Below are 25,036 nucleotides of genomic sequence, written 5' to 3'. Positions count from 1 at the left end.
CTCTAAGAAGAGAGTAAATGATGGAAATAAGAGGATCTATCACACTCTGTGAAGCTCCAGGTACCACAGATTCTTATAGCCCATAATACCTACCCTTACTCTAAAATCAACTGCCTGATTAAATCAGCTTAGAGATGGCAGAAACTGAAAATGAACTACAAACACATGATTTGAGCTCTGTGTTGGACAACAAACTTTCTAGTTTCAATTACTAAGTGAGCTTTGTAATGTTGCTGCTACTTCAGACCTTCCTTATGTGTTTTCTAGAAACCTGCACTTAAATTAGTACTTAAAAGCAATCAACTGAAGAATAACCTGGGAAAAAATGTTAAAATCCTTTGTAACAGCAATGTTACAAATGATATCCCAAATTTGGAATGTAAATGTACAAACCATAATGTCATTACATACTGAGGACCTTCCCACTAACTGCACTTGCTTTACAAGTATGATCCAAGGGCTGGAACACCTCTTCTATCAGGATAGGCTGAGACAGCTGGGGTTGGTCAGCCTAGAGAAGAGGAGACTCTGGGGGAAACTTTATAGCTGCTTTCCAATACCTGAAAGGACCCTACAGGAAGGCTGGAGGGGGATTTTTTATGAGGATGTCTAGCCACAGGACAAGAGAATGGTTTTAAGCAGAGACAGAGTAGGTTCAAACTGGATCTTATTGAAGTTCTTCACATGTGGGACTCAGGAAGAGGCTGTCCAGGGAGGTTGTGGATGCCTCCTTCCTGGGAGTGTTTAAGGCCAGGTTGGATGAGGTCTTGAGCAGCTGAATCTAGTTGAGAGGCATCCCTGCCCATGGCAGGGAGGTAGGAGCAGATGAGGGTCTAAGGTCCCTTCCAACCTAAGCCATTCTATGAGTAGCAAATTTTAAAATTGTATTTTCTATCATTATAACAGAAAATTTGAGGTTTGCATTGGTATTGAGATATCAGTGGCAAAGAAACAATCTGCCAAGAAAAGCAACAGAATGAAAACATATTCCAAAAAGATGCTGTGTATACAACTGCATGATGTTGTCATGACACTTAATTGGTTAGGCAGAAAATATCAGTTTGGTGCCAAGTTCTGCCACAGGTGTGGATGTATGACTGCCTGAGGTCAGATAATATTGCACACAGCTGAGAACAGAAGTAACAAGGGTAATATTTATGAACATAAACCATTTACAAACATCCAGATGAAGGTCTTTGGCTACCCCAGCAGACCTCCTGAGCCCCTAAAGCAAACTGGCATGACATTTTGGCTCCAATTCAAACTGACTTCTCAGTTCAGATTACTTTTAGTTGAGGCATGTAACCAGCCTAGCAGCTATCAGTTCTTATTCCAGCAACACTTCTGAGAAAAAACAGGAATGATGAGCACACTATATTCTGTCACACGGCACTGCATTCACGACAAAATTGGGGATGCAATGATTAACAACTTCTGCATAAACTCAGATGCAATTAATAATATGTTTTTGTCTTTAATTTTTGTAACCTGTATTTTGCCAGCTGAAAACCTTGAAGAAGTCAGATAATGCAGGAAGCAGAGCTGGGAGGACACGTCCATTTCTCCCGATTTCCTTGGACAACCATCCATAGAACAGAAGTTCAAGGAACAGGCTTACCTCAAGCTTCCTGAAGTACTGAATTTAGAGCTGGTGCTTGATGGTGTTGAAGTCACTGCATTGCACCTATTGTATCCAAATCTCTGGAATCAGGGATAAAACTTGTTACCTACTCCTTACTGTGTTTAACTAGTGACTGCCTGTACTGTGCTTCATCAAAAGGCTAATGAGCAAGAAGAATTAGTTACATTTGATTTGAACTTTAACCTTGGAAAGAAAAAGCCCAACTCAATTTGAGTTGACCATTCTTCATGATGAAAAATAGGAAAAAGAGAAGGAATTGCAGCAAAAGAAAGTGAAAATGAGAGTCGGAAGTGCTGCTATGCAAGTGCAGCCTCTAGTGGTCTGGCCAAAATCACTGAATACCAAGTGAAAATTACTATTTTCTCTCTATATAAAGCTCATGGCAGTAACAGGCAGTTCTACCCACCTCAGCTGATGCCGTGACACTGCACAGCAGGAGCATAATCTGTAAGCAAGGAGGCACCATCTCTCATTGATTCTTGTGTTTAAAATCTGATTTCAAAAATTGATTTTGAAACTGCTCTGCCTAACATCTCCCACCTCCCCCCCCAAAAAAAAGAGAAGCAACTAAATCACTATCAATGCAATGTGCATACTATTCTACCTTTTATTCTACCTTTTTTTTTTAATTCTACATTGTAATCCTCTGAATAGATGGATTTTAAAAAATACATATTCAAAACACAGCATTTGGACCTTCTCTCTTTGGTGTTGATAGCTCCCTTCAGAGAAACAGATAAAGCTGCATGGGAAATGAAGAAAATCTGATCCTTTGTGTTGGAGCTGAACCAGTTCAAGTCATCATTAGATAAGGTCCAAATAAAAAAAAATGTGTTTCCCCCTTCCTCCACTACACACTTTCTTGTTCCTTCCTTCTCCACATTGCAGTTATCTCTTCCTAAATGTTATCTACTTTCTCTCTTCCCTTTCCTATTATACTTACTTTTGGTCTCATGGTCCAGGTATGTCTGAAAACACTCACACTGTTTTCCAGTTTTCTGGGGCCAGAGGAACGGTCAGATACACAAAATTGTATTTTAGGATGTCACAGCAAATGGGCAAACAAGAATTTTTATCAATATTGGGTTGTGAGGTGGCATAAATGAAAACATGATAGGCCAGTGAGTAAAATTTGCTCATGAGGTAGAAGAGATGAGCAGAATTAGTCTGGAAGAGCAGCACCATGAAAATACTTTGGAAGCTTTATAAGCAAAGACAAGAGAATTCATGATGTTGTGCAAGTGACTGGAGATCTTAAAGGCCAGATAAACAGGAAACAAAATAATGAAAGCAATTTTGAAGAGCTTTGTTTAAGGGGCTGATAATAATTCAGAACTTTGGAAAACTCATCCAAACTTCACAACTGTAGCCCAGAAAGCCATGTGTGGTTACATGCAGCCCTACCCTGATCTGAAAATATTTCAGTCACTAGAAGACAACATCAGCTCACTGCACCTGCTGTGAAGCAAGAACCTGCAAGGACGATGAGCTAGTATCAGAGATGTACTGTTGATGATGTGAGTGACAACTCACTGACAACCAGGAGAGCTGCTCTCATGCAACCAAAGGCCTTTATCTTTCACAGCAGTAGGTCTCTTGGAATTGTGAGATATTAATTCGAACATGTTTACTTGAGGCACTTCTGTCTCAAGCACTGCTTGCATTCCTCAGCCAAGTAGCAGAACTGGTATACATCTTACTTATTTTAAAGAATTTATGCCAATATGTTATACAGCATACACAGTCACATTTCTCTTTCCCCTTCCCACTGAGCTTCACAGATAAGGGCATCAGTATCTTCCTTGATTGGTCCCTATAGCTCCTCTTTATCTCCTGTGTTACTCTAGGTCCTCAAATCAGCCTCTCTGCCACTTTCAAGCTAATTCCTCCTTAAAATAAACATGACTGATCGTACTATGGTAATGCTGGCTATATTCCATCATATATGCTGACATTCTTTCTGCTCCAAAAACCTTATGCTGTTGGGGGCAAGCTGAGGGAATGTAGCCAGCGTTAAAAATAAGAACTGAAGTGTCCCAGCATCATCATCTGCCTGAGCCTGGACATCTGCTTGTACCACATGCAATGATTTCCTTTCTGTAGTACCCATTAACCCTGTTTTATGGTAACTTCACAAGATTTATCCCACCAAGGAACTCCACGGACTGAAATCAGAATGGCTTTGGTATGTTTCTACAGGTAAAAGAAATAATCATTAAAAGACAAATTTAATGCTTGACAGCTCCTCTTAGTGTGTAAAATTAACTGAAATAAGAGGGTTTAAGGAAGAGTTATTTTTTTTAATGGAAAAAACAGTGGTATATTTTTTTTCCAGCCACATACAGCTGCTTTTAAAAGGACTGTTTGAAGAAAGACAACTTTGAGGACTCATTTAGACTTTAACTACAGATGGCTGAAGTAGGCCACGTTATCCTTGAGGGACAATTAAGGATAAATAGGTCAATAAAGGCAAAAGGGCTCCATGCTGGTTAAGCTTAAATAAATACAAGCAACAGAAAGCCTATGCAATCTTTTCTTTAGAATGGTTAATTACAACCTCATAAAAGCATTTTTACACCCATTCAAAACTATGATATTGGAATTTTACATATTTCCAGTGCTCTGCAACAACCATTAACGCCACTACACAAAGCATTGGCACAATCTTACTTGGAATGCTTGCATGTTTTGTTTTAGAAAGGCGAGTTTACAGTTATATAGTGTGTTACATTCTCTGAACTTAAGACTGGACTAAGGAAAACTCCTGCATGGGGCTCAGCATTTTAGTAATTACTTTTCACAATTTTACATTGCTTAAGTTACTTTGTCCCTGTGAGTTTAAACTTACCACTGGACAGTGTGCATCACACATTATTCAAATCCTCTAAGCACTGAAGGTGCAAGTGGGACTTAAAGACAAAAAAGGCTTTGCCTGTACAGGACTGAGCTTTAAAAGAAGTTTAAGATATTCACATGGTAGACATCAAAAGAAGTGTAAATTGTTCCAAACCCAATACAAATTCAAACTCTTAGTAACATACTGAACTTCGACCTAATCTTGTCAAACTATGTATCTGACACAAAAGCTTCAGAATATCACTGAAGATGCAGTGCTCGTAGCTCCAACCTAAGCCTTTACATTTCCATTCTGCTTACAGGAACATATGGCGTTCACAACTGTTTGGCAGCTGTGCTCTGAGAAAGGAAAGGCACACACAGCGTGACAGATTTTGCTGGAAGTCCTGGGATGTTCTCACTGACAAATTTGAGGGGCTGCCAGGGTAACAGCAGGGTACAGGTTCTACATCTTCAGCCTGGATTGTAATCCGACAAAGAGGAGAGCATGGAAATGAAGCACAGCTGACAGAAAAACTCTGAAGCTGTGAAGTTGTTGCTCAGTGTGTTAGTGTGAGCTGTCAGAGAGTCTATTTTCTTGGCAGTTCTTACCCATTATGTGGTGATGCTCACGCCTGACACTCTGTAAAACAAAAGTGGTTAACTCAGCTAGAGGTGGGCCGCCTGTTTAATTTGCAGATAAATGAGAAAATGTGCAGTTACTCTCCCACACTGGCTTTTCACAAGGTCACTATGGACAGAGGGACTTAACTCAAAATGCAGCATTATCCCAAAACCATTGCCTCTGGCTTCCAGAGTGCAGTGGTAGATTTGTGCTGAGGAAAGTCTTGTACTCTCCAATGCCTCATGCGTTGAGGTTTGTTAGGTCCAGTAACACCCATGCTGTGCTGTGTCATGTTTTTCTGGTCCCTATTTAAATCCACTCTTTGCTGTGCCCATGCTAGTGAAGTCTTCTCAAGTCTGAACCCACTGGAAGGCTTAGCACAGATATTTATTTTCCATTTTTTCAGTGTTAGCCCAAGTGATGGGGAGCTGCTGTAGTTAACAAGGAAGGTCTGCCTGAAGCTTGGTAAACCCTAATAACTGAACCTTCAAGGTGTCAGACATTGACACTATTGGAGGTCATCTTGTTCTGTTTTGTTACGTGGACAGGATGGTTCCCTAGTTTCCAACACCAGACAGTACCACAAAACCCAGGATTTCTTAGAAGGCCACACAATGTTCAAGCATTTGTAAACCACTGGGATCTCAAAGAAGAGAACGTTCTCCCAAGCAGGAAACCAACAGGGACGGCTTTCAAAACAGGAAATTGCTGAACATGCCAAGTTAACCTGAGGCATGCTCAAGACCATGCAGTAAAGCAGAAGGACATGACAAAGAGAAATTGTAAAAGGCTCTATCTATCTGAATGAAAAAGGACAGTGTGTTGTATTGAATCAGTAGTGTGGGACTCAAGCTGGCTATAAAATCCTGTTCTGAATTTTGTAATTGTATTGGGTTTGGCCGAGCTGGAATTAATTCTCCTCACAGAATCTTTCTAGTGCTGCGTTTTGCAGTCATAGTTGATAATACAGCAGTGTTGTGGCTACTGTTGAATATGTATCCAGGCTGTGTCTTTTCAACGCTTCCCTGCCCCAAGAGTACGCTGAGGGGTGGGCAAGATCTTGGGAGGGGACACGGCTGAGCCAGCTGACCCAGAGTGACCAAAGGGTATTCCATGCCATATGACATCAGCTCAGATATAAGAATGAAGTAAAAGAAGGAAGTGGGGGATTTGTCCATGGCATCTATCCTCCCAAGTAACCACCAAGCTTAGAGAGCCCTGCTTCCTGAGACCGACCATCATCCTGCTGATGGGAAGTAGAGACTAACATCTCTCTCTCTGCGTGGTCGATTGCTTTTTGCTTATTATTGTTATTGAAATTGCTTCTACCTTATTATTGACTTTTGTTATTTTTTTTCCCTTCTCCCCCTGTCCATTTAAGAGGGGGAGTGATAGAGTGGCTTTGGTGGGCATCTGGCCTCCAGGCCAGGGACAAACCACCACAGTAATGTATGCTATTTCTCATTTCTTGTGAAAGGAACTTTGTATTTAAGACTCAGTTTTATACTTTCAAAAATATTAATTTTCCAATCTATTGTGACCACAACAATTTTAGCTTGCTTTCCTTTTTCAGAGATGAACTTACATGAGCAATGAAGAAAACCATTGAAACTGTATCCCTTTGTTCTCTCATACAGCATAGTTTTCTGATTGCAGTAGAAACTGCTAATTAACCAAAAGCAAAACCCATATGTTGAACAATCATGTCTTTTTTTTAAACAACCATTGCAATTATCCATTAATTTATTTTGTATCAAGTTCTCACGCTACATCCTACATTTGGTTAATTCATACTCCAAAAATGTGTACACACTTAATGAAAATATGTTTAGAATGACAGCAGTGATGGATAGAATTAAGTATGAATAACACTTGCCTTCAGGATACCTTACAAATTTTAGAAATCTATATGTTAGGCTAACTAGAAAAAGGAAGAAATACTTTCAAAACAGGAAAATAGAATAGTATACTGAAAGCCCTGAGATGACTTCTTAATGGTACAGTCACCAGCTGTTTCAGGAGCCTAGTGCAAACCTGAATGGAATATTTTTCCTCCATTCTTTGTATACAGTAGGATGTAAAAGGCACATCCTACCAGTGCCTCTCTGACTCTGCGGTAAGACTGATAGACACTCTGTATGGAGGTCATAATTTTTTTTTTACTCAGCTAAGAGGTGAGACAACCTTGTTCTGCATGACCTCCCTTTCATACCCAACTCAGCAGCAATCCTCAAATGAGTCACCCAGTGAGGCAAGAGAAGACTTTCTTCTCTGCAGAAGGAGAATCAAATTAGCTACATGGACATTACAAAATGTCCTCAAAGCATCTCTAATAGATGAAAGATGCACTGTCCTCTGTGGAAACTCAGGTAAATTTAAGGAACTCAGACAAATCTCTTACAGACCTCTGTCTACCAAAATGACTATCCAGCAACTCCATCAATAAGAACCATGATTTCCCATGGATTGATACTTCTGTGTAATGTATTTGTACCAATTTGATGTTTTAGAAAGTATTGCCTTAGATACATTATATACTGCCATGGATTCTCCTTCTTTCACCGTGGGTACTTTATATGTAAAACGAAAAATCACTTGTATCTAAGAAAAATCTACAGAGTCTTCACTTTCAATAAATTTTATCCTGTACAACAACAATAATAATAATTACTAGTGACTGAAAGGAAAAACCTTCTTCAGAAGAATTACATGTGTAGCTTTACAACATACATCTCATTCCAAAGTGGCAGCTATAAAAAGATTTCCTGTAATCTTTCATTGTCTACAGTACTCATCCTTAATCCATCCTTCTTTCCTGCCAGAGCAGTGATCTTTAAGTACATGTAGTACACGACTGTCACCACACACTACATCAACAACCTGTACTGAATATTTTGAGATTATTACAAACCACACTTTAGATATTGTATTTTATCTATCTGCCTATAGACCATGAATTTACCTTGCAACATTAACAACAGCCACCTGAAGAACATGGTTCAGCTCTCTGCTTAGTGACATACAGGTTTAACTGAGGTTCTTAAACTGAGCTGAGGTATTCCTTTTCCACATTCCATATTCCTTCCTTAACATCCTCCTGTAGTGGGCATTTACACATCTGAGCACACACTGATAGCTCTACTATTTGGACTGTTCTACTCCATGGTTACCTAAGTGGGTAATACACAACCTGTAATAGTTTCATTCCTAAATGTGTAACGTAGCACCTTACATTTATTCATGATAAAAATTCAATACAAAAAAAGACAAGAGAAGGTTTACACAGGAAAAGCTTGCAAAATCCGATGTTCAGATTGTATAGAACAAGAAGGTCATGTTTACCTCTAAAAGTAGGAGGAATAATAAAGTTAGGCTAAGAGGTTTCAATCTTTCCTCTTTCAACCAAGTCCTAAGCTAGTCTTTTTACCAAGACTTCTTCTTTCACTTGGGAACAAATCTTGAAAACTTGATACCACTGCTAAGATTTATTATGGCAGTAAATAGCTTATTGGGTGAACTTCACTGCAGAGCACTAGAAGGTCTTTTCTTATGAGGCTCTTAGTAACTCCTCACTTGTCTTTCCCAAGAAATATAATTTCCCTTAACATGCAACTGCAGGCAGTCAGACAATGAGTTTTGAGTTATTGCTGCCAACCCCTCACTGTGATGAGAAATCTTGTAGTAAGCCAAGCAGCACAACTAGTTCTCTGAAGAACTGTTGTGGCTCCAGACATGCTTGTGCTCTACAGGGCTTTTCACAAAAGAGTCCATTTCCTCTCAGTTAGTCACAGCTGTTACAAGTCAGATTTAAGCATTTTGTAAACTGAATGACCCTAATGTGGGGAGGAGTCCATGCATAAAAGTTCTGGGCTTGTGCTGGGTTGACCATGGCTGGACACGAGATACTCACCAAAGTTGCTCTATCACTCCTCCTCCTCAGCTGGACGGGGGAGAGAAAATATAACAAAAGGCTTGCAGATGGAAACAGTTACCATCTTGGGCAAAACAGATTCAACTTGGGGAAATTAGTTCAGTTTATTATCAATCAGACTAGGATAATTAGAAATAAATCCAAAAGCAAATCATAAAAACACCCTACTCCTACCCCTGCCTTCTTCCTGGACTAAACTTCATTCCTGATTCTCACAGAAGCCACCCTTATAGCCCCTCCACTACTTAAACCTTGCCGTGGAAACCCAAAACAGGCTGCATTTCCCTCCTTCCCGTCAATCTGTACTCATTATGTCTCTTAAATAAACTTAAAAAATAAGGTATTAACTAACTGCCTCCACCTCCCTCAAAAGTAGCTTCCAAAGCATCCAAAACAGTATTTGAAATGTTAGCCCCTAAAAACAAAAATAACAGCAAAACTCCTACCTTACGACACCTTAAACAACACTAGAAAAATCCCAATTCACGGAAGATCACAACACTGCCCCTCTTTGGGGCATACACAGTCAATAACTTGTTTATGGCAAAACGTACTTTATAAGGGGATGTGTGCTGACATCCAGCTTGTGGCATTCCTGTAGTTTTTTATTCCTATAAATCTGCACAAAGGCTCACAAACAAAACTGCACACAGTAAGCTCATAACACTGCTAGCAAAGATGTCCAGGATGTCTTCAGCCTTTTGAGATTACAGCAATTCTCAGGCACAAAAAGGTTCCAAGTTTATCAGTATCTTAACACCGGGATTATTCTTACAAGGTTGAAATTGAAGTGTTATCACTGTAATACCTAAAGTATTGTTACATTCACAGTAGTTAATACCTCACTGTTGACATCTAACCAGCTGGTCTATCTCCTTCACAGAATGTTAGGGGTTGGAAGGGATCTTCAAAAGATCCACAAGTTCTATCCCCCTGCCAGAGTAGGATCACCTAGAGCAGTCACACAGGAATGCATCCAGGTGTGTTTTGAATGTCTCCAGATTCAACAACCTCTCTGGGCAGCCTGTTCCAGTATTCTGTCACCCTCACAGTGAAAAAGTTTTTCCATCTGTTCACATGGAACCTCCCATGCTCCAGCCTGCACCCATTGCCCCTTGGTCCTATCATTGGACATTACTGAGAAAGGCCTGGCTCCATCCTCCCAACACATGTGTTCACAATTTGTAAACATTAATGAGGTCACCCCTCAGTCTCCTCTTCTCCAAGCTAAATTTCTTTCATTTACACACAACAGTGATCTCTTTCTAAAGAAGTATAAATTAAAGAAACACGAAAATCCTACAAGAACAGCCACTTCTGGCTCAATACACACAGAATAATTGTTGATCGAGGAAGCTAACAGAAGAATCTCCAGAAAAACTAGTTCCAGACTTCTAATTGGCAAAAACATGCTCCTGCCAAACTGATGCTCTGAGATGCACTCCACTCTCCCCCCCTGCACCAGATGCTGTTTGTTCCGATCAGAATTTCTCACGTAAAGCCACTCTGTGCAAAAGTTCAATGGGCCACCATGAAGTGCACCACCAAGGAATTTCATAGGAAGAGCAGATGTGGATTTAGTACATAGTTACTTGGAATAGCAGTATCCAAGAAAGATACTATCAAGGAAGCATAGCACCATGTAGTTTAACCAGCACAAGAATAAAGAAAATGCAAAAGTTGGCTGTTGGTTTCACAGTCCATCCCCTGATAAACTAGAGATTAGTAAGTGCAACTAGGAGGGCACCTCACAGTATTGCACTGCATATAGCCAGTACTGCCTCACAGAGAGCAGGTCCTAAAAAATAACTAAGAGGAAAGCCCTTTACAAGAACACTGCTATTTCTCTTCATGCATGCAAACAAAAGCACAGATGTACACAAAGGACATCTGCCATGACTAGTTCCAAATGGAAAATTCAGCATGGTCCATGCTGAGTTGCACTGAATGCTGTCAGCTACAAGAATGTGAAATATGGCTTGAGAACAACATTTAATCAGTGTTAGGGAACCTAGTGATAGGATGAGAGGCAATGGACATAGACTCAATCACAGGAAATTCCATCTCACCATGAGAAAAAACCTTTTTATGCTGTGAGGCTGACAGAGCACTGGAACAGGCTGCCCAGAGAAGTTGTGGAGTCTGCTTCTCTAGAGGTCTACAAAACCCACCTGGATGTTTTCTTGTATGACCTGCCCGAAGAGGTCCTGCTTTGCAAGGATGTGGGACGCAATCTCTAGAGATCCCTTCCAACCCCTAGGATTCTATGAAACCTGTCTTTCTAAGAGTTTTTATTCTGGCACAGCCAGAGCAGGACTGTATAACCTAGAGCAGGTCACTCAGGAATGCATCCAGAAGGGTCTTGAAAGTCTCCAGAGAAGAAGACTACACAACCTCTCTGGGGAGCCTGTTCCAGTGCTCTGCAGCACCATTCCTGTTACCTTTCCTTGCACAACAGCTCCAGCCCCAACCATTGCAGGCACTCCACTGGACTCCATGCAGTTTGTGAACCTCCACCTATGGTAGCTCAGAGTCCCAACACTGTGGGTGGGATCTGGGGAACTGGAGCATGTCAGCCAGTAGATCCCATGCTGTCCCCTGCTCCGGGGTGTGCTCATGCTAGGGTAGCCCTGGGAAGGCCAGCCTGGTCTGTCGCCGAGGGATGCTGCTGGCTCATCTTTAGCTTGCTGCCCACTAGGACCCTCAGATGCTTTCCAGAAGAGCAGGATCACAGGAAATTAGTCCCCAGCCTGCACTTCTGCATGTGGTTAGTCCATCTCAACTGCAGGATTTAGCATTTGTCATTGCTCAATTTCATGAGGTTCCTGTCAGCCTGTACCTCCTGTCTGTCTAGGTTCCTCTGAATGGCAGTCCTTCCCTCAAGGTACTGACTGGTTCACCAGTTTCTCATTCACAGTCTTGATGAGGGTGCATTCCACCTCCTACTCCAGATTGCTGCAAGGATGTCAGACAGCATGGATATGCATGCTCTACCTTTGCCTATGTGTAAAACATGAGCCATTAACCATCACTTTTTGAGCTGAATAATCCAAGCAAGTTTCTTACCTGCCAAAAAATAACAACTCAAAAGTGGACACAAGGGTGCTAGAGGAGTCTTAAGGTGTGGAAAATGGCACACACAACTTACCCTCATTCATGCATCCAGTAATTTAATCCCAGAAATAGGCTGGTCAAACACAATTACTGTTATTTAATTAATTCTGGATACTTCCCATCATTTTTTTTCTTGTACCCAGAAATATGTTTTAAGAAGACCTGGTCCATAATTTTGTCACAGGACAAAGCAATGTTAACCACCCCGCAGTGTTCTGGGCATTATTCTTGCCCTTTCAGAACATGAATGCAATGCTTACATTTCTTCAGTCAGCATGGCCCACCTCTGATCTCAAAAAATTTTTCAAAGATGATAGAAAGCAGTCTCACTATGACACTGGACAGCCTCCTTATTATGCTCCATGTAGCTCATCTTATCCTAAAGACTAGATTTGGGTCTATATTTCTTAAGAGACCCTTAATCAGATCATCACTTATTGCTAGTCATTCTCCTTGAACCCTCACTCTAAACACATAGGCCTGGGAGACACTGTTAGAGTAGACTGAAGCGAAAAACTCAAGTGTCTCAGCCTCATCCACGTTGGCTGCTACTAACCTACCCAATCCATTCATCACATGCCCATCAGCAGTTTATTCCCGTGCTGTTAAAGCAACACAAGGTGTTTTTTTTGTGTAGTCCTTGATGTCCCTCATTTCACATTCCACAGCTCCAGGTGTGCTTTGACTTTCCTGAAACCATCCCTATCTGTTTAGGTAATGTTTCTATATTCCTCTTTTGTAGACTGTGACTGCTTTCACCTCCTGTATGCTCTCTTTGTACTGCAGAGCAGGCACAAGTTCCCCATTCAGCCAGGTCAGACTCCTGTGACATCTGTTCCTTTCCCAGGACACACCATTCTTGTGCATGGAGGATGCTATCCTTAAAAACTTGGCAGTCTTCCTCAGCAGACTTACTCTTCAGAGTTGCTTTCCATTGAATCCTACCTGCCAGTTCCCTGAGTAAGTCCAAAGTCTCCTGAAATCTAGTTTCTGTACTTTGCTACTTGCCTCCACCTATCTCCATCAGGATCTTGAACCCCACTATTTAATTTCCTAACAGATCTTCAACAACATCACATTTTTCTATTGAGCAGCCCATTGATAACACTACTGTGATAGGGCAGCTTAGAAGCCTCCACATTTGGGAAGTGATGCAAAGACATTCAGCTGAGCCAGGGAAACAGAGCACAGGTGGTTATGACAAGCCTCTGTATGTGGCTATGGAGTATTCTCTCGTGCTGAGCAGTATCTTGAGTAGCACCCAGAAATTAGCATGCTCTGACAAAATTATACAGGTTTTCAGTTAAAACACAGAACGATGCAATTTTAGAAACAGCAAAGATAGGAAATAAGAGGATAATGTCCATCACAGAATCTGCATCCATACATACCAGAGAGTAATTTTCTGATGAAATATAAATAGCACTGTATAATTAACCCAACTACTATGTTAGGTTGCTGTCACTAATCAACACTTACTGACACTACACCTTTAATTAAATACCAAGGCTGACCTTTACACCATGGCTGTGAAAAACTCCTTAACAGATAAAAGGGTGCTCACCTTGGGATGCTCGTCAAGTAGGTCAGGACATTCTGGAACTCTTTCTCAGGGATCTCACTGAAAGCTGGATAGTCTGGAAAGGTGATAACAGGACATCCATCTCCCCCTCTTCCACCTACAAGAGAAACAAACAGCAGGCCTGTTTATAGGCAAGCCTCTTTATCTAGCCTGCAAATTCCCACTAATGAAACAGCTGTGTTTCTTTGGGTTTTTTGGTGCAGGGTTCATTGATGTGGACACCGTTTATTCTGAATAGTCTGGTTTCTTCATCAGATCTTAAAAAGTTTTATAGGAAGGAACTTACTACAACACATTTTTTTCTGTATGAAATGTCTTTGCTCATATCAAGTTTTAACACCAGGTGGCAGTGCATCTTTTGATAATGTCAGCTGTATGTAAACACAAATCTGGAGAAAGAAATTAACTAATTTGGGGGGGGGGAAGTCAATATAGAATTAAGTAGGTGAATCCCCATCTTGAACTGAACTCAATTTCTTCCTAGTTTGAACTCATTCAACACCCCCGGTTCCGCCTCTGCTGAGCTGGCTGCTCTGCTTCCAGGATGGTCTAAAAGAAGTGACAGAACATAAAAAAAAAAAAATGGGGGAAGGTGTTTCAAATTAAATTTTCTGTTCAACCTTTCAGATTAACTACACATAAGGTAACATAGAGTCAAACTCATACACTGGGTAGAACTCACAAATGCAAATGCTTTATAATGCACTTCACACACATTTTTATAAGCAAAATGTTTTGTTTTTTTTTAAGGCAATGTATTTTATGTCTTAAGAAAGTATATTTTCATATAGACAGGCTGGGCGAAAGATTTATTGAGTCCCAGAAACTGCATTAAGTTAACATCTGGGGGTGGGAAAGGATATATTGCTAAAAAGCTATCTTTTTCAGTCCTAAAAAGAAGAAAACCAGGAAAAAATACTGTGGTAAAACAAGTGATATATTTTTTAGCTCTGAGAGATGACAATTGTGCAGAAATCAGTTGTAAACTGATCATGACAGCAACAGTGATTTCTGAAAATTGCATTTACTATTACCCACTTCCAAGTGCTTTTGCATGTAACCTCACCAAAAAAAAAAAAACCCAACACAGAAATATTTGAGCTCAGATGCATTTGATAAAAGAAACCACCATTTCCCTCCAAAGCCACATGTAATTAGAAGACCTCAGATCCTTATGTTAATTTGTGGTGAATCTGACCTTAATCTACCAGCTTATTGGCAATATAGTGCTACAACTGTGCAGCTCTTAAAAATCACAGTACATCAGAAAATAACATACTTTAGACATATTTAAACAACAAAAAATGCAACTACAATGCAAATATCACATTTGCAAACATAACCTTTATGACACACCCAAATGCGTCAATGTTAAGTCAAGGGAGTTAATTTTAGCCATATAAATATGCACGAATACAAGTTAACACCAATTTTGATCCTATTATTTCCTGTTCCATCCAGCTTCTCAGGACGAAAGCATTTTTGTCTTGTTAAAATATTTTTTCAAGCATGATAATGATAATTTCTATTGCTCATGAGCTGTCCTGCTCTCCCTAGAGTATCTATTTTTAGATACGATTATACATTATTTGCTGTATTTCCATTGGTTACTTGCTTTGTTCTATTTAATTTCTATAAATAGGACATATGAAACAAAAGAACAACAACAACAGGCTTGCAGAACACATCCTAAAAACAAAAGCCCAGACCTTCAGGAAGTTCCCAGATCACCATTGATTGTCAAGGGCAAACAGAGCCATCCTACTTTGACACTGCCTATTAATTTTCAGTTTCTAGTACAGTCATCTGTGGTTATCTTGGGTGGAGATGACTCTGTCAGCATGACCACATGCTGTTAGAAGATCCTTGTTCACTGATTATCTTTTTCTCCAGTATTTTCCTGCTGGGACACTTAAGCACACATATATCTTCAAAAGCTGTTCAACTGCTTTTCCTGTTCAATATCTTTACTGATGATCTGGATGAGGAGAGAGAGTCCACCATCAGTAAGTTTGCAGATGACACCAAGTTGGGAAGCAGGTATTGATCTGTTAGAGGGTAGAAGGGCTCTGCAGAGGGACCTTGACAGACTGGACAGATGGACAGAGTCCAACGTGATGGCATTCAACAAGTCCAAGTGCCAAGTGCTGCACTTTGGCCACAACAACCCCATGCAGAGCTACAGGCTGGGGACAGAGTGGCTGGAGAGCAGCCAGGTGGAAAGGGACCTGGGGGTACTGGTTGACAGCTGCCTGAACATGAGCCAGCAGTGTGCCCAGGTGGCCAAGAGAGCCAAAGGCATCCTGGCCTGCATCAGGAATAGTGTGGCCAGCAGGAGCAAAGAAGTCATTCTGTCCTGTACTCAGCTCTGGGTAGGCCACACCTTGAGTACTGTGTCCAGTTCTGGGCCCCTCAGTTTAAGAAGGACATTGAGATACTTGAACATGTCCAGAGAAGGGCAACAAGGCTGGGGAGAGGTCTCAAACACAAACCCTACAAGGAGAGGCTGAGGGAGCTGGGGTTGTTTAGCCTGGAGAAGAGGAGGCTCAGGGGTGACTTCATTGCTGTCTACAACTACCTGAAAGGAGGTTGTAGCCATGTGGGGGTTGGTCTCTTCTCCCAGGCAACCAGCAGCAGAACAAGAGGACACAGTCTCAGGCTGTGCCAGGGAAGTTTAAGCTCAAGGTGAGGAGAAAGTTCTTCACAGAAAGAGTAACTGGCCTGTGGAATAGGCTGCTCAGGGAAGTGGTGGCGTCACCATCCCTGGAGATGTTAAAAAAAAGATTAAATGTGGCACTTGGAGCCATGGTTTAGTTTTCATGAGGTGTTAGGTATTAGGTAATAGGTTGGACTTGATGATCTCTGAGGTCTTTTCCAGCCTGGTTGATTCTGTGATTCCTTATCAGGACCTCGCTGCTGAAAAAGAGTTTAGAGTGACCTGAGACGCTGTACATTATAAATTCTACAAAACTTCAGCTTTCCCATCACTGACCTACAGTAGCCACTTTTTATACTGTAATTTTAATTACATGGCCATCAATGGAAGACAGGTCACTGTAGCAAAGCAGTTAATACTTACGAGTGTCACAGTTAGCTACGAAAAGGCCATGGGAAATACAACAGAGTAAAAATTCTACAAATTCTATTTGCACTAAGTAAAAGTGGGTTCACTTTTTAGAGTGTCACTTATTTAATAAATAAGTAATTCCTTGCTGCATGAGGGTTCATTTCCTTTATTTTTCTTGCTTCATCTCTGCAAAAAGCAGCATTGCACAGTTGATTACTAAATTAGCCATGACAAAATGTTATTTCTTTCCCCCAGAAGTAAATCAAGCCACAGAATTTAAGAGGAGAAGATTAAAAAGAACGTTTAGGAAGCTAGGTTGCATTTTGTTGTTGTTTTTTAGTGAAATGGAAAGCATTTGAGTGACAAAACGAACAATTTTACTCCTCTCATTCTTGAAATGCAGGTTAAAGGCAAAATGTAAAGCATCTTATTAAAACCAATTCATATAAATAATATTCTAGCATCTCAGAATTACATACACCCAATTAAAAAAAAGAAAGGACAAGAAAACTTAGATGAACTCTGTGAGTGCTACAATTCATGAAAATAAAGAAAGTTTTAAAAGAAGCAACTGGAATTTTAATCCTCATGAAAAAAAACAAACTAGTGTTACTTGAACAGACTGATCTCAACCTCTCTACAACTTTCTTTCAGGTAGTTGTAGAGAGTGATAAGGTCTCCCCTAACCCTCCTTTTCTCTAGGCTAAATAAGACCAGTTCCCTCATCAGAAGTGCTCTAGGCCCTTCAGCAGTTTTGTTGCCCTTCTCTGGACAAACTCTAGCATCTCGATGTCCTCCTTGTAGTGAGTGGCCCAAAACTGAACACAGAACTCAAGGTGTGGTTTCACCAGTGCTGAAGAGCACAATCACTTTCCTGGTCCTGCTGGCCACACTATTCCTGATACAGGTCAGGATGCTGTTGGCCTTCTTGGCCACCTAAACCCACTGCCAGCTCACATTCAGCTAACTATCATTCAACACCCATGGGTCCTTCTCTGCTGTGCAGCTTTCCAGCCACACTGCACCAAGCCTGTAGCACTGTCAGGAATTATTGTGGCCAAAATATAGAAACCAGTGTTTGGCCTTATTGAAACTCATACGTGGTCTTGGCCCATCAGTCTAGTCTGTCTAGATCCCTCTGCAGAGTCCCCCTACCCTCAAGCAGATCAACACACCCTCCCAACTTAGCATCACCTGCAAACTGACTGAGGGTGCACTCAATTCCCTTGTCCAGATCATTGATAAAGATATTAAGCAAGACTAGCCCCAGTCCTGAGCCCTGGGAAACACCATTTGTGACTGGCTGCCAACTAGATTTAACTCCATTCAACACCACTCTTTGGGCCCAGCTAGCCAGCTATTTTTTTACCCAGCAAAGCGTCCACCCGTGCAAGCCATGTGCAGACCAGTTTCTCCGGGAGAATGCTGTGGGAGACAGTGTCAAAGGCTTTACTATAGTCCAGACAAACAACATCCACAGCCTTTCCCTCATCCACTAACTGGGTGGCCATGTTGTAGAAGCAGTTCAGGATAATCAAGCAGGACCTGTGTTTCATAAATCCATGTTGACTAGGCCTGATCATCTGGTTGTCTTGCATGCGGCGTTACCCAGGATGATCTGCTGTTTCCCTGGCACAAAAGTTGAAATGACAGGCCTGTAAGTTTCCCAGAGCCTCCTTCTGGCCCTTGTTGTAGATGGCTGACTTCCAGTCTGCTGGGACATCCCCAGTCAGCCACAACTGCTGAAAAATGATGCAAAGTGGCTTGGTGAGTACCTTCCCCGCTCTCAGAATTCTTTGGTGGATTTCATCTGGCCCCACAGACTTGTGTACATGTTTGTGGTGCAGCAGGTTGTTGGCCATCTCTTGCTGGATTGCAGAGAGATTGTTTTGCTCCTGGTCCCTGTTTTCTAGCTCAGGGGGCTGGATTCCCGCAATAAAACTGTCCCAGTTACTAAAGACTGAAGCAAAGGTGGCATTAAGTACCTCAGTCTTTTCTTCATCCTTTGTCACCATGTGGCATCACTCATCTAATAGAGGATGGAGCTCTGCCTGGCCCTTCTGTTGCTGCTAATGTATTTATAAGAAGATTTCTTCTTGCCTTTTACAGCAGAAGCCAGAGTAATTTATAGCTGGGCTTTGGACTTTCTAATTTTCTCCCTGCAAAGCCTTCTAATATCTTTGTAGTCATCATAAGTCGCCTGCCCCTTCTGCCAAAGGCCATAAACTCTCCTTTTTCACCACTGCTAAAGCTCCCTGTTTGGCCACACCAGTTTTCTTTGCTGCCAGCTCATATTACAGCACACAGGGACGGCCTGCTCCTGCACCTTTAAGACTTCCCTCTTGAAGAGTGTCCAACCTTCCTAGACTCTTTTGCCCTTCAGAACTGCCTCCCAAAGGACTCTGTCAAGCAATATCCTAAACAAGTCAAAGTCTTCCTGCCAGAAGTCCAAGGTGGCAGTTCTGCTGTTTCCCCTCCTTACTTCTCTGAGAGTAGAGAGCTCAGTCTTTTCATGATCACTGTGCTCTAGATCACTTCCAACCATTGCATCACCCACCAATCCTGTTCTGTTCACAAAGAGCAGGTCCATCAGGGCAACTTCCCTGGTAGGTTCACTTGCCAGCTGCATAATGCTCAAGGAACCTCCAGGACTGTTCCCTCTCTGCTGTGTTGCACTTCCAGTGGACATCCAAGAAGTTGAAATCCCCCACAAGAACAAGGGCAAGTGATCATCAGACTTAGCCCAGCTGCTTACAGAATGTTTCACCTGCCTCTCTGTTCTGATTGGGTGGTTTATAACAGACTCTAACATGGTATCAGCCTTGTTGGCCCTCCCTGATTTTGCACCATAGACATTCAAACACATCATTTTTTGTGTTCCTAAGATAATCAAGTATTGTTTTGAGAGCATTCAGAGCTTTGAGCAACCTGATCTAGTGAAAGATATCCTTACCCACAGCAGAGGGGTTGGACTAGGTGATCCTTACGGGTTCTTTCCAACCCAAACCATTTTGTGATTCTGTGATTCTATGAAAATGTTGAAAAACACTGTGTTATTTCTTTTTGAAATATTAAACAAACATCACTTGAGTGCCAGGTTTAGTTTTTGTTTATTGCAAAGAGCAGAAGCAAATGCATCCTTCCTTAAGTGGGTGTAATCAGTCCAAATACATTACCTAAAATAATTCCCAAGAATTACTTAAGACTTGTCTCATAACATCCAGCTGTAAGGAACGTTCTCCCAGTGAGAGGATTCTTACTTTTCAGTCCAAAAATAGAAACACCGTAGAAGTAAAGAGCACTGAAGGATGTAATCAATTTAAAAATTCAAATGAAAAAAAAAATAAAAGAGAGAAAAAAAGAAGAAAAGGCAACACCACTTACAATTTAGGAGACTTGCTTCCACCCTACTTCCACCAGCCTTCATTAAAGGAAAACTTCTGTATTAATGCATTTGTAACTGACTTTGGCAACATATTCTAACATTTCCTCTCTAAAATGGAAAAATTTCAGTGGATAAACTTCTACAATTCTAGCAAAAATTTCCAGTTGGGTGAAGCTCTTCTAAATACAATATACATCTCTGCCTAAGGCTAGTCTTTACAGCAGTGACAGCCTTGTGTTTTGGAAAACATGCAATTAAAAAAACACGTTGAACTACATTAGCTCCAGAGGTTAGGTAGCAAAATGATTTGCCTTTGCTCAGTAAATAGTAGTTTGTGTTCCTAACTTTTATATACAATTAATTAAACAATAGCAGCAACCATTAAAATTATGGAGATCCAGAGCATTGTGATCTCATGTATGAAAGGAATAGAAAAAATGATCCTTGGAAAACTAGCTGTGCTACTGTGAGAAGGGACTGGTAAAACTTACTTTGGGTCTAGGCAATTTAGCAATTATTCTTTATATTTTGCTATATTTAACTTTTCCTGCTATGGCTGCAATACCTTTTTGTTCATTTGTTTTTTTATTAAGCAGGTAGGGTGAAGGAGAAATGCAACACTTTTACACAAATTCTGATCAGGAGGCATATTAGTGACTTGGTATCTAAAAAGCAATCTCACATGAGAAATAAATACTATTCCTTTTAATTTAGAATTGCATTGTCAGAGAAAAATTGTACAGCTGCTAAAAGACACACACACATGAGGGTGCACACATGCACAGAGAAAATGTTAACTCCTCACAACACTGTGACAGACAGGATAGGGTTTCTTTTGGTATGGCCAGGAAAAATTTGGGAGAAGCAAAAAAATTGTTTAGACTTGCAGAAAAGAAAAGCAGATTATTTTATAATGTTTCCTTAATGATTCTGCTCCTGTTTGAGTAAGAAAAGGTATTCTCAAAAGCACTCTGCCCAGCTCCACAAAAAGGAAGAAAGGTAGTTGGATAAAATTAGATGATACTGAATCTATAATGCAAATGAAATTGTATTCAGATCATATGATCTCTTTGTTGACCAATATGCACACACCAGATACAAGAGCATCGTCATTGTTAAATGGTGTAGATCTACAACTTTGGTTCAAAAGACCTAGCTTATGTAGAAGTATTCTTGTTTCCAGTCATTTCAAAAGTGAGGTCCTCACATGAATGATGGAAAGGCTCACTACAGATCTGACTTTGCTCTTGTGGTGGTTCATAACAGGTGTTGTGTGGTACTGTTATGTTTGTATATTTCTTACAAAGAGCTTTTCCTTTCTATTTGTGTATAATTAACTGGAGCATAGACTTCAGTGAGATAGTGGATAAAAGCTTCATTGCATATCCTTTGCAAAGAAAAACAAAAATGAGGAATTTATTCCAATATTCTTTCCTTGAAACAAGAGATGAGTTTTACTTGTGTAACTTCACAAGCTGCATTTTTCCAAGGTTGATCAGCAGCAACCATGCAGGCTTAGAAATCAGACTGCAATACCTAAACTTGTGCCTGAATATATTTGAACTGGATCTCTCTTAGCCAAGGATTCATTTATTTCCTTTCTCTTTTTCTTTACTACCTTTTTTTTTTTTTTTAAATAAACTCTCTACAGACTATGGATTTAGCACAGTGAATATAAAACAGCAGTTAAACTTTGCACCTATGTGGGACAGAAACTGCTAAGTAATCCTTCTTCCACTGTCAATACACAACATAGACATTGACCATACTATATCGGAAAAAAAAAAATCAAGTTGATATTTTCACTCAGCCGATGCAATGCATGTGGTACAGGATCCACTCAGAAGTTTTTTAAATGCAATTTTACAAACAGACTCAGCACCCATGGATACTTCATGGGAGGTAGGGGAAGAGTTTAACCAGTGAGTTTTTTTCAGGTCATTTCCACAGAGCAGAGCAAGAGCACAGCCAAGTAAATAAAGTTAGAGAGAGCGAAGAAGGTTATTATTTAGAATGATAATTTAAAGGTCCAGAGACATAAACATTTTGAGGGCTAGTACCAATGCTAATTTTTCCAACTGCAGGAAAGAATGATGAATTGATAGGCAAAAATGTAAGCAGCAGGAACTTGTATTTCCTTTAATGGAAATACTTGGTTTGAAATTCAATGTATAAAGAGGCATTCAAATGACAGTAAGTTGAAACAATTGGTTCAGTCCTTATGGTGGCCAAGAACCTCATTTGCACATCACATAGCTTATACAAGTTAAGATGCACATAAACATACACACCTGTCTGTCCGCTCTTCTTCATCTGCATTTATCTTAACACACCTGCATATAGCAGTGGCAGATAGATGCAAATTTCGGTATGAAAGTCACACAGAAACTTTCCAATAAAGGAAAGAAGAAAAGAAAATACTTAGGGGAAAAAAAAAAACCCACACATAAAATGTAAGCGAAAGACTAGAAGGAATTTATTTTCCAGAGACTTTTAAGTGGACCTTTGAATGTCCTTTGTGAGGATCAAAAAAAAGGGAGTGTTGGAAAGGGGCATAAAACCCTCTGCAATGCAGAAGAAAAAGTGGTTGCACAAATACTCACTGAAGGAAGAAAAAAAGTAAGATAGGTGAAAGTGAACCATGTAGAGAGGATGTATAATGCAGCCTAGCAACCACAAAAAAAAAGAGCACAATTCTCACAAGGGACCTTGTTCCACAGAAATAAAAAACTCCAAGGAAAAGGGTAAACAGCTGGGCCTAAGATAAAATATTAACTTCAGGATTTCTAAACTTGTCATGTGAATGATTGATTAAAAACCTCAACCAAAGCTTGCCTCTTCCTTAGGTTTAAGATGAACAGATGACTGCCTACTCACTACTGAGCAAGAACTAGAGCCTTCAGCATCTGTAGGGGTAGTGAGCACCTTAACCTCATTGCACTTTGCCATGTTTACCGACAAACGGAAACATTCATGCTATTTTGTTTCATTTCAAGTCTAATTTGGATGTCCTCATAGCATTCCCATTATAATCTAGCAGAATGAGGGAGACAAATTACTGTGCACCAGCAGACGGAAAGAGACCAAAAGAAAGAAGTGGCCCTGATTTAGGCGAAAATACAGAAAGTAGCTTGGGAAGAGCTAGAGCCTTTAGCCACAGAAGCAGGTTTCATTCACTGTTCAAAGCAAGCATCCCATGAGACCTAGATACATCCTATTACAGAAACTAAAGTGATTCTCAAATATATGCTGCATTGCTGTTAAAAGGTCAAGAACTAAAGACTGAAATGCATCTAAGACAATGAAACACAATTCACCGTATCTGCAAAGATGCCACCTACCAAAAGTGCCTGGAATCTATGGACTTTCATTTTAATGAGTTTTATGCCATGTCCCAAGGTTCTATATTTCCAAGGCAATTTACTAACAAGCAAAAATCTCCCCTTCTCACACACTCTGAATGCCTGAAGTGGCATTACAGCAAAGCCACTTGTAAGCACAACTGCAAGAACAAACATATTTTGCATAAACTGAGTATCAAAATATTAGCTCTCTTCCTTTGTTCACAGAACCCATAATGCCACTTTTTGGTAGAGCACAGAAAATTAACTGTCAGTGTCCTGCAGTAGAATATTATGGTAGAAGAACTGAAGTCCAAAGTGAAATGAAAATGCCTAACAGTCAAACTGCCCAATAAAAAATGTGTAATACAATAAAGAATATAGTCACTGTCCAGAGTAATGCAGCTGTCCTACTATTTCAGGCAAACCAGCCAGACTTCTAATAGAGATGAGGATGAATAAATAAAAGAAAATAGAATAAGGAATGGCTATGTTTACTAAGCTCCACTGCACCATGGATGTAATGTGTGCTGAAGATGCTTGTGGCTGTGTGAACTCAAGAGTCTTAAGGCGTGAATAATCTCCACTTGGACTCAACTAGATTTTATTTAATCTGCCATAGTCACCAGTTTTCCCCTTCACTTCAGAATGGCAAAATGTAAACCCTACTTACAGTTTCCTAGATAGGTTGATTCTTTTGTAACACTATTATGAGCCATTTTCTTCCCCTGGATTAAAAAGGAGGAGCTTGGACAATCAAAAAAATAAACTGCCAGAAAAGATTGGTAGCTTAAACACCATCATCTCAAATGGAGCATGAACAGCCAACTCTACAAACAAAATAATCTTATTTCCAAGTGTTACCATCACCCTTACAGAAAACAGTCATTACTGCAGACCCACATTTAGTGTAGCTTTTGTAGCAGAAATAAATCATAATTAATGATTAGTTATCAGTACAACAAGATTCACTGAGCTCTTGCCAAGCAAAACACTACATTTTCATTCCCCAGGGTCTCTTGTGCTGATGCAGTGAGGGATTTGAAAGAAGAGGGAATAGTCATCAAGCCCCATTTCATCCTAGAGAAGTAAATCTCCCTTATGCCAAAGGAAGCAGGGCAGCTCTGTACCGCCACTGATGCTCTCCCTCTCTATGTATTGGAGGGAAGGCAGGGCAATAATTCCAGCAAGTTTGCTGCTGCACACCTGCAAGAGCTGTGCAGCCAGGAACACAAACTCAGAAGCTCGTAAGACAATTGCCACGCAGCCTGATCAGTGACCAAAGGCATTATCTCCCTTTACTCATTATCACCCAGCCACGGTCCCAGCATTCTGACTGACCAAGCTTGGAGACCAACACTTGCACGCACAAGTACAGGCCCTTGTCATCCACTTGATGCAGGTTATGCAGGGGCAATGACACTCTGAGCTGTGTGAATATGGCTAAGCTGTGTTTGGAGATGGCTTCACACTTACAAGTAGAGTCCTCTGCAGAAGGCAAGCAGTGATACCAA

The 25,036-nt window shown here is 40.6% G+C and overlaps 1 protein-coding gene across 7 annotated transcripts in view; it reads right to left on the bottom strand.

Moving 5' to 3' along the window:
* MCF2L (MCF.2 cell line derived transforming sequence like) overlaps positions 1–25,036 on the bottom strand; it is a 138,353-nt gene that overhangs the window by 50,229 nt on the left and 63,088 nt on the right. For all 7 annotated transcript variants that reach the window (XM_054381054.1, XM_054381018.1, XM_054381009.1 and 4 more), the window contains exon 3: positions 13,712–13,826. In XM_054381054.1, coding sequence (XP_054237029.1) covers positions 13,712–13,826 — 115 coding nt within the window. The remainder of the gene's footprint in view (positions 1–13,711; positions 13,827–25,036) is intronic.

Source organism: Indicator indicator, chromosome 1, assembly GCF_027791375.1.
Source record: "Indicator indicator isolate 239-I01 chromosome 1, UM_Iind_1.1, whole genome shotgun sequence".
NCBI classification, from domain to species: domain Eukaryota; kingdom Metazoa; phylum Chordata; class Aves; order Piciformes; family Indicatoridae; genus Indicator; species Indicator indicator.
The sequence above is the reverse complement of the archived record's forward strand: the minus strand, read 5'-3'. Positions and strand labels throughout refer to the sequence as shown.